This window comes from Chrysochloris asiatica, unplaced genomic scaffold, assembly GCF_000296735.1.
Source record: "Chrysochloris asiatica unplaced genomic scaffold, ChrAsi1.0 scaffold00034, whole genome shotgun sequence".
NCBI lineage: Eukaryota > Metazoa > Chordata > Mammalia > Afrosoricida > Chrysochloridae > Chrysochloris > Chrysochloris asiatica.
In genome coordinates, this window is record NW_006408552.1 from 1809691 (window position 1) to 1821214 (window position 11524).

At 56.2% G+C, this 11524-nt stretch overlaps 1 protein-coding gene across 1 annotated transcript in view; it reads left to right on the plus strand.

Annotated features, from left to right (window-relative positions):
- The window catches only part of COL26A1 (collagen, type XXVI, alpha 1), a 240604-nt gene extending 229357 nt beyond the window's left edge, over nt 1-11247 (plus strand). Inside the window, exons 6-13 of the mRNA XM_006859825.1 lie at nt 406-504; nt 1051-1203; nt 2828-2911; nt 4386-4438; nt 6281-6316; nt 8570-8614; nt 9950-10034; nt 11087-11247. Coding sequence (XP_006859887.1) covers nt 406-504; nt 1051-1203; nt 2828-2911; nt 4386-4438; nt 6281-6316; nt 8570-8614; nt 9950-10034; nt 11087-11247 — 716 coding nt within the window. The remainder of the gene's footprint in view (nt 1-405; nt 505-1050; nt 1204-2827; nt 2912-4385; nt 4439-6280; nt 6317-8569; nt 8615-9949; nt 10035-11086) is intronic.
- The last annotated feature ends 277 nt before the right edge of the window (nt 11248-11524 follow it).

Consider the following 11524-nt stretch of genomic DNA (forward strand, 5'->3'; position numbering starts at 1 on the left):
ACGTACACGACAGAATGCAGCGCTGCCCACACCTGCATCATCCTCACAGCCATTACTGTTGGAACCCTTTTATTGTTACTGTGGTAACCAATCTCGTCAAGGGTCTTCACTGACCCTCCATTTTACCAAGCTTAATGTTCTCCTCTGGGGATTTCTCCATCATAACAAGATGTCCAAAGTATGTAAAGTAAAGTCTCGACATCCTTGCAAAGGGGGAAAAAAAAGAGAAATTTAATATAAAAACAGCTTGTACACTATGATGTCGAATACAAAGGGTTGATGGGGCCTTTGCCAGTTTGGGTGGGGTCCCAAGTGGATGAGTCTCCTGGGAAGGTCAACCAGACAGCCCAGGTGGCCAGGTGAACAACTCGGCCCAGGTTGGACCTTCATTCTTTCCCTCGGCAGGGCCCCCGGGACAGACGGGACCACCAGGGCCTGCAGGTCCCCCAGGCTCCAAAGGTGACAGGGGCCAGACAGGAGAGAAGGGCCCTGCAGGGCCTCCAGGTAAGGACAGGGCTTCATCCCTGCAGGGGGGAAAGGGAAGATCACCCGGGCTTTCCCCCACTCTAGCAGGTGAAGCAACCCTACACCCCTGATCTCACTGGTATCCAACCGCTCTGTTAGAGATCCTCCCACCACCCAGGGTCACAAAGGGACATCCCATCTCCCACCTCATGGCCTCGGAGGGTTCCAGAGGATCCCAGGAGAGAGGGGCCTTGAGGAGCTATGGGTGCCGTTGTGGGCATGGGGCTGGCCAGGGGCTAGGAGGTTTTCCAGGTCCCCTTCCTCAGCTCTTCCTGGATCATATAGGAAGTGACCCCTGGTCAAAAACTCAGGTCCCTGGGAGAGACTGAAGGGTGCTGCTCTTCAGAGCTTCTGTGGGTGGGGCAGGTGGCCTTTCTCACTTCCCACCCCCCACTCCCACATTCCTACTGGACTGAACAGGGAAGGGAAGGCATTTCAGTTGCATTCTGGTCCGTGGTCCCACTGACCTTCAGGGCTTGTGCTCCCACCTGCCCCATGTTGAAACTCATTTACTCCCACTTGCAGGGTTCTTGGGGCCCCCAGGGCCCCGTGGACTTCCTGGAGAGATGGGGCGCCCTGGGCCTCCCGGGCCACCTGGCCCAGCAGGCAGCCCGGGCCCCTCCACCAGCGGCCCCCAAGGCGCTCTGTACTCCCTGCAGCCACCCACGGACAGAGAAGGTGAGTATGCACTTGAGGGGGTCGGTGGGCAGGACCCAGAAGGAAGCTGAGCCCGCCCAGAAAGTGGGAGTGAGGTTTCTGAGGGGCAGACTCTTGGCCTCAAAGCTGGTTGCCTCTGCTAGGGATCAGACACATCCTGGGCACAGTAGTCAGCAGAACACAAGCCACCGCGGACCTGCTGGGCCTCCAGAAGGCCAGCAGGGATGGCTGTGGGGTGGGGCACTGGGGACAACAGGGGTGGAGGGTGGCACCCAGCAAGGAGCGTGACAGCCTTGATTTGGTTAGCTGCCCTGGGAAACGGGACAAGGTGGCAAGAGGAGGGTAGTGGAGTGGACTAAGTCCTAGGAAGAGAGGCATCCAGACCTACAGACTTCAGTCAAGCTCCGTGCTGCGTGCTGGGCCCCCGGTGCCCAGGAGGGGCCCTGTGGAGGTGGCAGCGGGCACCAAGAGGTTGGTGCCAGCCTGGACGCAGCAGGAAGATCCAGGAAGCTGCAAGGCAGAGGGGCCACAGTCTCTTCACTGTTGGGGAGTGGGGTCTTGAGTGGGCCTGACTTCACCCTGACCACACTCTGCCCACTGGGTGGGGCGGGTCGATTCTGCAGACCTGGTCAGCTCTCTGATGGGAATGCTCAGGCCTGGGACCCTTCCTTCCTCAGTTGTCACAGATCCTGACCCCTGGGGGCTTCTGTCCCTCCCCCACAGCACAGCCAGACTGAGAGCTGAACCCATGGCCCCTCTCTGAGCCTCAGTTTCTCCATTCCTGATAGAATTCCCCTGGGAGTTAAAGATGTAGCCCTGAGCCGATGCCTCCACCAGGAGGGTCTCATTTGAGTGGGTGGAGTCTCGGGGCTGCCGAAATGAGTACACTTGGCCATCGGAGTAGGGGACCTTGGGGCGGGTCCTACTCTCGTGAGTTTTCTGGAGGAAGTTAATTCTCTGTGTGTGGACTCTGGTCCTCAGCTGTGCAGTGGGCAGTTCTCACCACTGCTGTGGAGGGAGAGCACAAATGACCCTTGTCTCATGGTCAGTGTCCCCCTCCCTGGACCACCAGAAGCCATCTGAGGGCTCCAGCCCACATGACAGGGAGGGGACTCAAGACCTCCTCAGATGGGACCCTCAACCTCACATTCTTGTGGGCCAGGGGTGGTCCTAGGATGAGGGTAGGGGTTCTAGGAATGGGGGTTCCAGGAACCTGAACCAGGGAAAGGGGAGAGTCTGGGAGTGTGCTGGTCCAGGATCCGGAGTGGTCCAGGGGTGGGTTTCTGTGGGTGGGGCAGACATTTTCTGGGCCTTGACTCTAGGCTCTGAGGAGGGGACAGAAGGAAATCACATGAGGGTCCCAGGCCGGGAGAGATCCCTGACCCTGGGCAGTGTGGTCACTCATCATGATGGAGACAGCCTAAGGCCCTGCAGCTAGAGGTGGGCAGGGAGGGGCGTCAGGATGGGCCTGTGGGGTGAGCCCCAGGGAGGGTGTCCAGCTGTCCATGTTCAGTGGGCCTGGCATCTGTCCTCTGATGGGCTGAGTGTGCTCTCCTGAGCCGTGGGGGCGAGTGTCTGCTGGCTGAAGACTCAAAGGGGCCCGCCCATGGTGGTCCTGAGGCAGGTCACTCTCCTCTGCCCACAGGGGGAGACTCCCAGCTGGCCTCAACCGTTGTGGACACGGTGTTGGCGGGCATCCCGGGGCCCCGGGGGCCCCCCGGGCCACCAGGTAAGGAAGAGGTCAGCATTCTAGGCCCTCAGGGGCCTTGAGGAAGATGGGAGCCCCTGGCTGTGGTTCTTGGGCCCAGTGTCCACATAAAGTGACCCCAGTGAGCCAGAGTAGGAAAGTACTGGGGCACATGGGGCCCAGGCCAAGGAAGAGGCACAGGGTCAGCACAGGGGCCCCTGGGAACCAGGAGGTCCAATGACAGGCAAGGAGGCCCCAGCCAGCAAGACCGAGGCTTCCTGATGTGGCCCTTGTCTCCTGGGAGCCTCAGTGGGGGAGGAGGAAGAGAGTGTGACTGGTTGAATGCCCACCCAGCTGTGTGGATGTCACACCTGATGGTGTGCTACCAATGAATGAGTGAGCCACAGGGGCCAGGAGCCAGCTGGCAACATGCCTGACTCCTTCCCTGGCATTCACTTCTGTGGCGGATTGGAGAGATGTACCGAGGCCTGTGTGCTGGGCAGGGCTCCAGCTTCCTAGAGACTTTGGTCTCTAGCTTCCTAGAGACTTTGGTCTCAAGGCAAGGATCCCTGTCTTTGTGGCGTGTACTGTCTAACAACCCCTACACAAGTCAATTCCAGGAGAAATGGGGGCCTGGTCAGTGAAGCAACATGGGCAAGTGTCCTGCTGGGGCCAGGTGAATTTGTACAGACTCAAAGCAAGTGAGGAATGAGCAAGAGCCATCTGGGAACTTCTAGAAATTTGCTGTGGCCTCAGAGCTCTTGGGTTTGTTTTTTTTTTTACCGGATTGAGCCAAATCCTAGCCCTGCTGTCCCCTTTCCTGAGGGTACAGGGGCCTCACACGGGGGGTTCTGGCTCAGGAGGTGCAGGGGCCACTGGGGACAGAAACCTCTTCCACTCAGAACCAGTCTACTACCCCTCTGACACCCCCAAATGTGGGGGAGACAGACATTCAGACTCACAGGGGCTGGTGGTAAGGGATGCCAGAATCTTCCTGGAGGAAGTGATACTCAGTGTAAAACTAGCTGGACAGGGCTTGTTGGGTAAGGTGGCCAGTGCAGTGAGGGGTGGGGGGACACAGGCTGACGGCCTCAAGGGTCCTGAGAGGGACCTGGCTAGATTTGCATGGCTCACTTTGTGTGGCCGGCCACATGGAAGTGATGGTCAGAAAGCTGCTGTCCTGGCCCAGGCAAGGTGGGTGGCCTTTGAGGGGTCAGGTCTCAGGCTCTGATGAGGAACAGACCTGGGGAGATAGACGTGGCTTGTTCGGGTGGGAGGAAAGAGTCCAGGCTGACACCATCCTTAGTCTCCCAGGTGTGGTCACAGGAGGAATGTCCAGGGGGTGGCTCAAGTGGAGAGTCAGGGGGTAGAGATGTGGCCTGGGGACAGTGTACCCCTCCTGCTCTCTGTGGAGCAAATCCTGGAGCAGAGGGATGGGTAGGGGTCTGTCTCCCAAGACGATGGGGGTAAGTGGGCATCTCCAGCCCTAGATGACCATCTGTGACTATCCCGACAGGGCCCCCCGGACCACATGGGCCTCCAGGACCCCCAGGTGCTCCCGGATCCCAGGTGAGGACTTTCTTATTTCTGACCAGGAGGGATAAGGCCAGGAGAGGTGGGGGCCAGGAAAGATGGGGGCATTGTCTCCTCAGAAAGGGTGAAGCCAGACCCCTCACCACTGTGGTTGTCTCAGAGAGGAAGCAGCTACTGGCCCCCAGCCCCTGTGGTCAGATTTTGGGTTTCTTATCAGCAGCAGCCTCCCCTTACGGCCTACTCTACGTGTGCCCGACTGAGGGAGTGGTTAGCGTCATTCCCATTTCATGGATGAGTTAACGGAGACCCAAAGAGTGGGACTATGACGGGAGGTGGAATGTCAGACAGTCCTGGAGAGGCCTGAGAGGTGGGGGCTGACATCCACAGCAGATAGCGCGGCAGAGCAGAGCAGAGAGGCGCAGAGAGGCAGAAAGAGAGGTGCCCACCTGTGAGGTCCCACAAGTTTGTTCATCAATATTCACTGCCGAGTGGGGTGCCTGGAGAATCAGTCACAGACCTAGACATGGGACTAGGGACTTGGTGCAGAGAGGAAGGTCAGGGTCTCTCATGGTGGACGTGCCTGGACCCAGAGCACAGGGTGGACTTCAGTTCAGTTGAGGCTACTGGGCAGGAGGACTGGCTCTGGCCCCTGACCTTCCCTGTCAGTTGTAGACTCAACAGCTGCCCCCAGCTCTCACCCTCCTTTCCCTCCTGCCCTAGCTTTTGTGGGGGCCACACATGTCCAGCCTGCGGGGAGGAAAGAGCTGAGAAGTGGGGAGCCAGCAACGAAGAGGCCAGATAACTGTCCTGTCCTGCCACGTCCTCTGGCCTCGCTGTGTCCCTCACCCCACCCCACCGGAACCTCTGCCACTGCCTTCTCTTGGCCCTTCCTTTCACCTCAGTCACTGACCTTCTGTTTCTCCCACCTCCTGGCCTTCTCCCAGCCTGTGACTGGTCTCAGGAGCCTGGAGGCTGTGGACCTAGACCCACAGCTTACCTGTCCAGGAGCAGATGAGACCTTTCCCTTGGCCTGAAAGCATTCTAGATAGAGGGAAAAGCAGGTGCAAAGGTCCTGAGGCAGGAGCTAAGATGAGGTTGAGGAGTGGGAGGAGAGGGGTCAAAGTGTGGATTTTTTTTGTCGTCATGGGCAGGAGCTCACTGAGTTTCATGGAGGGAGGTCCCTCTGATTGTTCTGGGAGAATGAAAGACGTGGGAGGGGGAAGACCAGGGGGAGCTCATGAGGAAGGCGAGGGAGATGAGACGATGACTTAGTAGTAGAAATGGGCAGGTGAATGGGCATCATTTGGAAGTGGAGTTGACAGCTCTAGCCAATGGAAAAGGGAAGCACAAGCTTAACTCCCAGGTGCCAGACTCCTCGGGGGATCCTGGAGCCATTTCCTGAGAAGGAAAGCCCATGGGGTCAGAATTGAGGGAGAACCAAGCATTCCACTTTGCACAGGTGGAGTGCCTCTTGGTGAGTAGAGTGGAGAAGTTAGAAGCACTGGGACACTCGGTTCTGGAGCTCTAGGTGCTATCTAGGGTGGGCACCAGCACCCTCTAAGGGACCATTACGACCGTCATTAACATGGCTCATTCTCTCAGGGTCCTCCTCCCATCGCTGGGGAATGTATGCTTTGCTCTTCTTCACCCTGTAATAGTTGAACTCCATGTTTCCCCAATTCGCAGATGAAAAGACCAAGGGCTCACCTGAGCCCAAGATCATACACCAACCAGTGGAGCTCCCACCCCCTACTCTGGGTTTCCTCCACACCGTCCTCCTCACATCCTGTCTTTTAGCCCCAAAGTTCTGTGAGGAGGGAGCCAAGGAGCTGGGCAAGGGTGGGCAGGGCCTGAGCAGCTTTCTCTGATTTTCTGCAGGTCCTGACTGGAGAGCGGGACATGGCAGGGCCATCTGTAAGTGTGGGTCTGTGCAGATGGGCCTCGGCGCCAGGGCCACTCCTTCTGTGGGACAGTGGGCTCTGGCGAGAGAGGGCCCAGGACACTGGGTGGGAGCCCGCCCTGGGCAGCCTGACCTTACCTACCCTAGTCAAGATGGGATGGAGGAAGGGGAAGGGGCAGCCAGAGTAGAGACCAAACTGCCCATACTGAAAAGGGATGACCTAGGAAGAGGGGCTCCTCACTGGGGGTGTATAGGAAAGGTCTGACTTAGCTTTCATTTAGGGGCGTTAAAGGGGACAGAAGGCTAGGATGAGTCCTGTCATCTCCTCTAGAGAGACTGAGCCCCTAGGGCAACTCCATGTGTGATCTTGGGTCCCTGGGTCAGTGTCCTATGTGACCCTGGGCCCCTGGGTCAGTGTCCCGTGTGACCCCAGGCCCCTGGGCAACTCCATGTGTGACCCTGGGCCCCTGGGTCAGTGTCCTGTGTGACCCCGGGCCCCTGGGGCAACTCCATGTGTGACCCTGGGCCCCTGCGTCAGTGTCCTGTGTGACCCTGGGCCCCTGGGTCAATGTCCTGTGTGACCCTGGGCCCCTGGTTCAATGTTCTGTGTGACCCCGGGCCCCTGGGTCAATGTCTTGTGTGACCCCAGACCTCTGGGCCAGTGTCCTGTGTGACCCTAGGCCCCTGGGTCAGTGTCCTGTGTAACCCCAGACCTCTGGGTCCGTGTTCTGTGTGACCCCTGGACCCTGGGTCTGTCCTATGGGACCCAAAGCCGAGTCAGTGTCGTGTATGACCCTGGAACAAATTATCTAATAATCAAGGTAAGCACAGGCTTACTTGGACTCTACAGTGAATCATTTCACATCAAAGATTTGGCTTCTAGGGTTGGGTGGCATGTGCCTGTCTCCTACCCCTACAGCCCATTCCTACAGAATCAAAGCCTCTTTGCTTACCTGTGTCCTGGGTCCTCCACCACTGCCCGAGCCCCTGAATCAACCATATCATTCTCTGTGTGACCTAGAATTGCCTTCCCTTCTCTGAACCTCCCGGAAATAGGAAGCTTAGACATGCTGGCCTCTGATTGCCCTTCTTAGAAGCAAGACTTTGCTTTCAACTGCTGCCCTGGGCAGTGGGCATAGGGAAGGGGCAGAGGGAACTGTGTGCTAGCCACCATAGGGATACTCCATCGAGAAGTTTTACAGCACCCACCAACACTGTTCCAAAGCTGCCTTTGAGGGACGCCACCAAAGTTTTACAGCACCCACCAAGTCAGTTCCAAAGCTGCCTTTGAGGGGCACCAAGTTCGATTCTTGTCAACGTTGATTTACTTAGTCTTCCAAATAACTCTAGGAGGGAGGTAATATTATTACCCCCATTTTAGAGGAAATGAAGTACAGAGAGCGAAGTGACTTGCTCCAGGTCACACAGTAGAGCGAGTCACAGAGATGGCATTGTGAGGTGCTGTGAAGTTGATTCCGACTCATTGCAATCCTAAAGGACAGAGCAGAAATGCCCCCTACAGTTTCCTAGGCTGTAATCTTTAGGGGAGGAGCTTGGTGACTCGGCATGATAAGCAGTAGACTGCAAACTAGAAGGTAGGTAGTTCGAATCTACCAGATGAAGCGCTCTGCTCCTGCCAAGATTTGCTGCCTTGGAAACCCCGCACAGGTGGCTATGAGTCAGAACCGGCCAGACAACACTTAGCTACAACAGCTCTCCAGGGCAGCGGATGGACAGACCTTTGCTCTCGGAGTTGCTGGTGGGATAAAAGTGTCGACCTTTCAGTTAGCAACCAAGTGCTTAACCATTGCACCACCAGTGCTCTGATACTTGTTGTTTTAAGTGTCATCGAGTCAGTTCTGGCTCATACCTACCCTGTATAGGGTTTCTGAGGAACGACTGGCGGGTTTGAACCACCGACCTTGTGGTTAACAGTCCAATGCGTACCCTACATCATTACACCTGATATTACCACCTCCAGATTAGAGACAGGAAAGGTACCGTAAGAAGCTGTGAGCCTCTTCCTCAAAGATCCAAGATGTAAGCTTTCGAGTTCCAAGCCTGGACACCCCCAGCCTCAGGAAACTAAGTACAGAAAGCGAAGTACTTAAAGGCACCTCCCCAGGTCATGGCTGCAAGTCCAGGCCAAGAGCCCACCCCAGCCTGGACCCCCAGTGTCTGGTTCCCAGGCCCTGCTGAGACACTAAAGAGGATAGAGATGCATCCTAACTCTGCAGGGGGCGTTGACCCATGATTTTGCTTCCTAGGGAGAACCTGGTGTGAAGGGGGAGGAAGGAGAGAAGACCACTGAGGTAATGTCCCAAGGAGCCATTTAGTGTGTGCATGTGTGTTCTAGGGCAGATGTAACAAAGCCCCACGTGCTGGGTGGATTGTAAGCATAGACAATCATTGCCTCATAGTTCTGGGAGCTGCGAGTTTGAGATCAGAGTGTCGGCTGTATTGATTGTGAGGATGAGTTTGTTCCTTGTCTCCTTCCTGGGTGACTTCCAGCATCCCAGTCTGCTGCCATCTTCCCTTTCATAAGGACACCACTCAGATGGGATTAGGACCCTCCCTACTCCAGTGTAAAAGAAGCGCTGGTAGCATAGTTGTTATGTGTAGGGCTGCTAACCTCAAGGTCAGCAGTTCGAAACTACCAGTGGGAGAAAGATGAGGCTTTCTGATCTCCTAAAGATTTACAGCCTTGGGAACCTTCCTGGCCCCATTCCTCCTGGCTTCATTTCTCCTGACAGGGTCACAGTGAGTCGGAACCAACTCCACGGCACACCACCACCTACTCCATTGTGACCTCATGTTGACAGATAACATCTTCAAAGACCCTATTTCCAAACAAGGTCACATTTATAAGTACCACCGTCTTCTTCAGGCATTCAGAAGTTGATCCATAGTAAAATATTTATTGTTGCTGTTACGTGCCGTCGGTCGGTTCCGACGATGTAGGGTTTCTGAGGAGTGGCTAATTTAATCTAGACTGATAGGTCTGGCATGTCATGCCAACCAAAAGCACCGGTTTGGGTGCTGATGCCTGGCCCCTGGGCTGCTACAGTCATCTTGTGTCTTCACCATTTTCTTTTCAAAGTGGTCTTGGCATCTGTCTTCTCAATACATCAGCACCCTGTGTCAGCTGGGTCTCACTGCACGAGGTCTTCTCTGTCACGGTGTAAACTGGGTCCCCCAAATGTAGCCATCAGCACCCTGCCTTCCTAGCCAAGATGAGTGTCGTCAGCCTGGCATGACCAGGTGCCAGGAGGAAACAAATGAAACACCGCCACCTGCAGGACCTTGTGCGCCATGCTCTGCCCCCATTAAAGTGCCTTCTGGGAAGAAGGGCATGCAGGCGGAGCTGGCAAGTGGCTATGATTGAAGAGAAAACCCGGCTCAAAGCTAACAGGTCTGAGCTTGAAGCCCAGTTTGGCCACTTGCAGGCACATTGGTATTGTCCCCGCACTGCAGGCTGCTTGTCTGTTAGCAGCACTTGACCCAGACCTTACTGGGCCCTGCCCATAGGAGATGTGCTTGTAGTGACGATGGTGACACAGTGACAGTTAACAGCAGGTACTGGGTGGCAGGATGATCCCAGTCCATCACTGAAGCTGCCTCTGACCCAGCCCGTCTCCCACTGCCAGGGCGAGGGGGTACAGCAGCTGCGGGAGGCCCTGAAGATCCTGGCGGAGAGGGTGCTCATCCTGGAGCACATGATTGGGATCCATGGTGAGTGTGAGGGACTGGGGACCAGTGGGCACAGCCTGGCCACCGAACTGGGAACCCCCTGCCTTCTGCCTCCCCCTTCTCCACTGCCCCTGGAGAATTCTGCTCTCTCTGTCTCAGTGACCCCTGCCAGATGGTCTTCACCAAACAAACCCCTGTCTGATCATGTCTCTCCTTGCATAAAGACCCTCCCCAGTGGCTACCTGCTGCCCACAGATGACATCTAGGATCACCAGTCAACACCGTACCCCACCCTCACCTCAGCCTTCCCTGAGTATAGCACTATAGCCAGTGACACCAGCTACCACTTAAACATCCCAGGCTCCTTCCCACCTCCCTGCCTTTGCCCAGGCTGGTCCCTCTGCTGGTGAACCTAACGCATACTCTGAGCCTGCTTCAAAGAGCTCTTGTGCGCCCTTCTTGAGGGCTCCTCTCTGTCCCCACAGTGCTCTGTGGAGTCTTTTATCTAATGACACTGAAACTTTTCTCTGGGTCAACATTTAATGAAGAATGCATGGATGGGTGGATGCATGGATGGGTGGATGCATGGATGGGTGGATGGATGGATGGATGCATGGATGGGTGGGTGCATGGATGGGTGGATGGATGGGTGGATGCATGGATGAATGGATGCATGGATGGGTGGATGGATGGATGGATGGATGGATGCATGCATGGATGGATACATGGGTGGATGCATGGGTGGATGCATGGATGGATGGGTGGATGGATGGATGGATGGGTGGATGCATGGATGCATGGATGGATGGATGGGTGGATGCATAGATGGATGCATGGATGGATGCATGGATGCATGGATGGGTGGATGCATGGATGGATGGGTGGATGGATGGATGGATGCATGGATGGGGGGATGGATGCATGGATGGATGGGTGGAACCATGCATTAATGGGTGAATGTATGAGTGTGTGAGGACCCAAAAGCCCCCAGCTATTTTGCCCTGCCAATGCAACCACAGGGTCAGCCAGGGTCTGGAAGCCTCTGAGTGTCCCAGAAGCTCTTTGTCCAGCCCACCCTCCTGCTTTCCTTGCAGATCCCTTGGCCTCTCCTGAGGGGGGCTCTGGTCAGGATGCCGCCCTAAGAGCTAACCTCAAGATGAAGCGAGGTGGCTCTCCAGCTGACGGTGCCCTTGCTGCCTTGCTTAGCCCAGTTACTGGGCAGAAGAATACTGGCCATGCCAGTGGAAGGAAGTAAGAGCTCAGCTCTCCAGGACAACCCCAGCCTTGGCTGGAGACCCAGTCCTAAAGCCTGGCCACAACTGGTTCCTGAAGAATTCCCAAGGCTGGACTCTGGACAGGAACAGTTGTGAGGGACATTGGCTTCCGGGGCCTGGGGGCCCTGCGTACATATGGAACCTCCAGGGACAGGGTCTGGAGGGGATCAGCACCCTCAGCAGACCCTTCCCTTGCTTCTGTCCTCCCCAACCCCCGCTGGAGATGGGGTCTGGGTGGGCGGGAAGGTGGCCATGAGA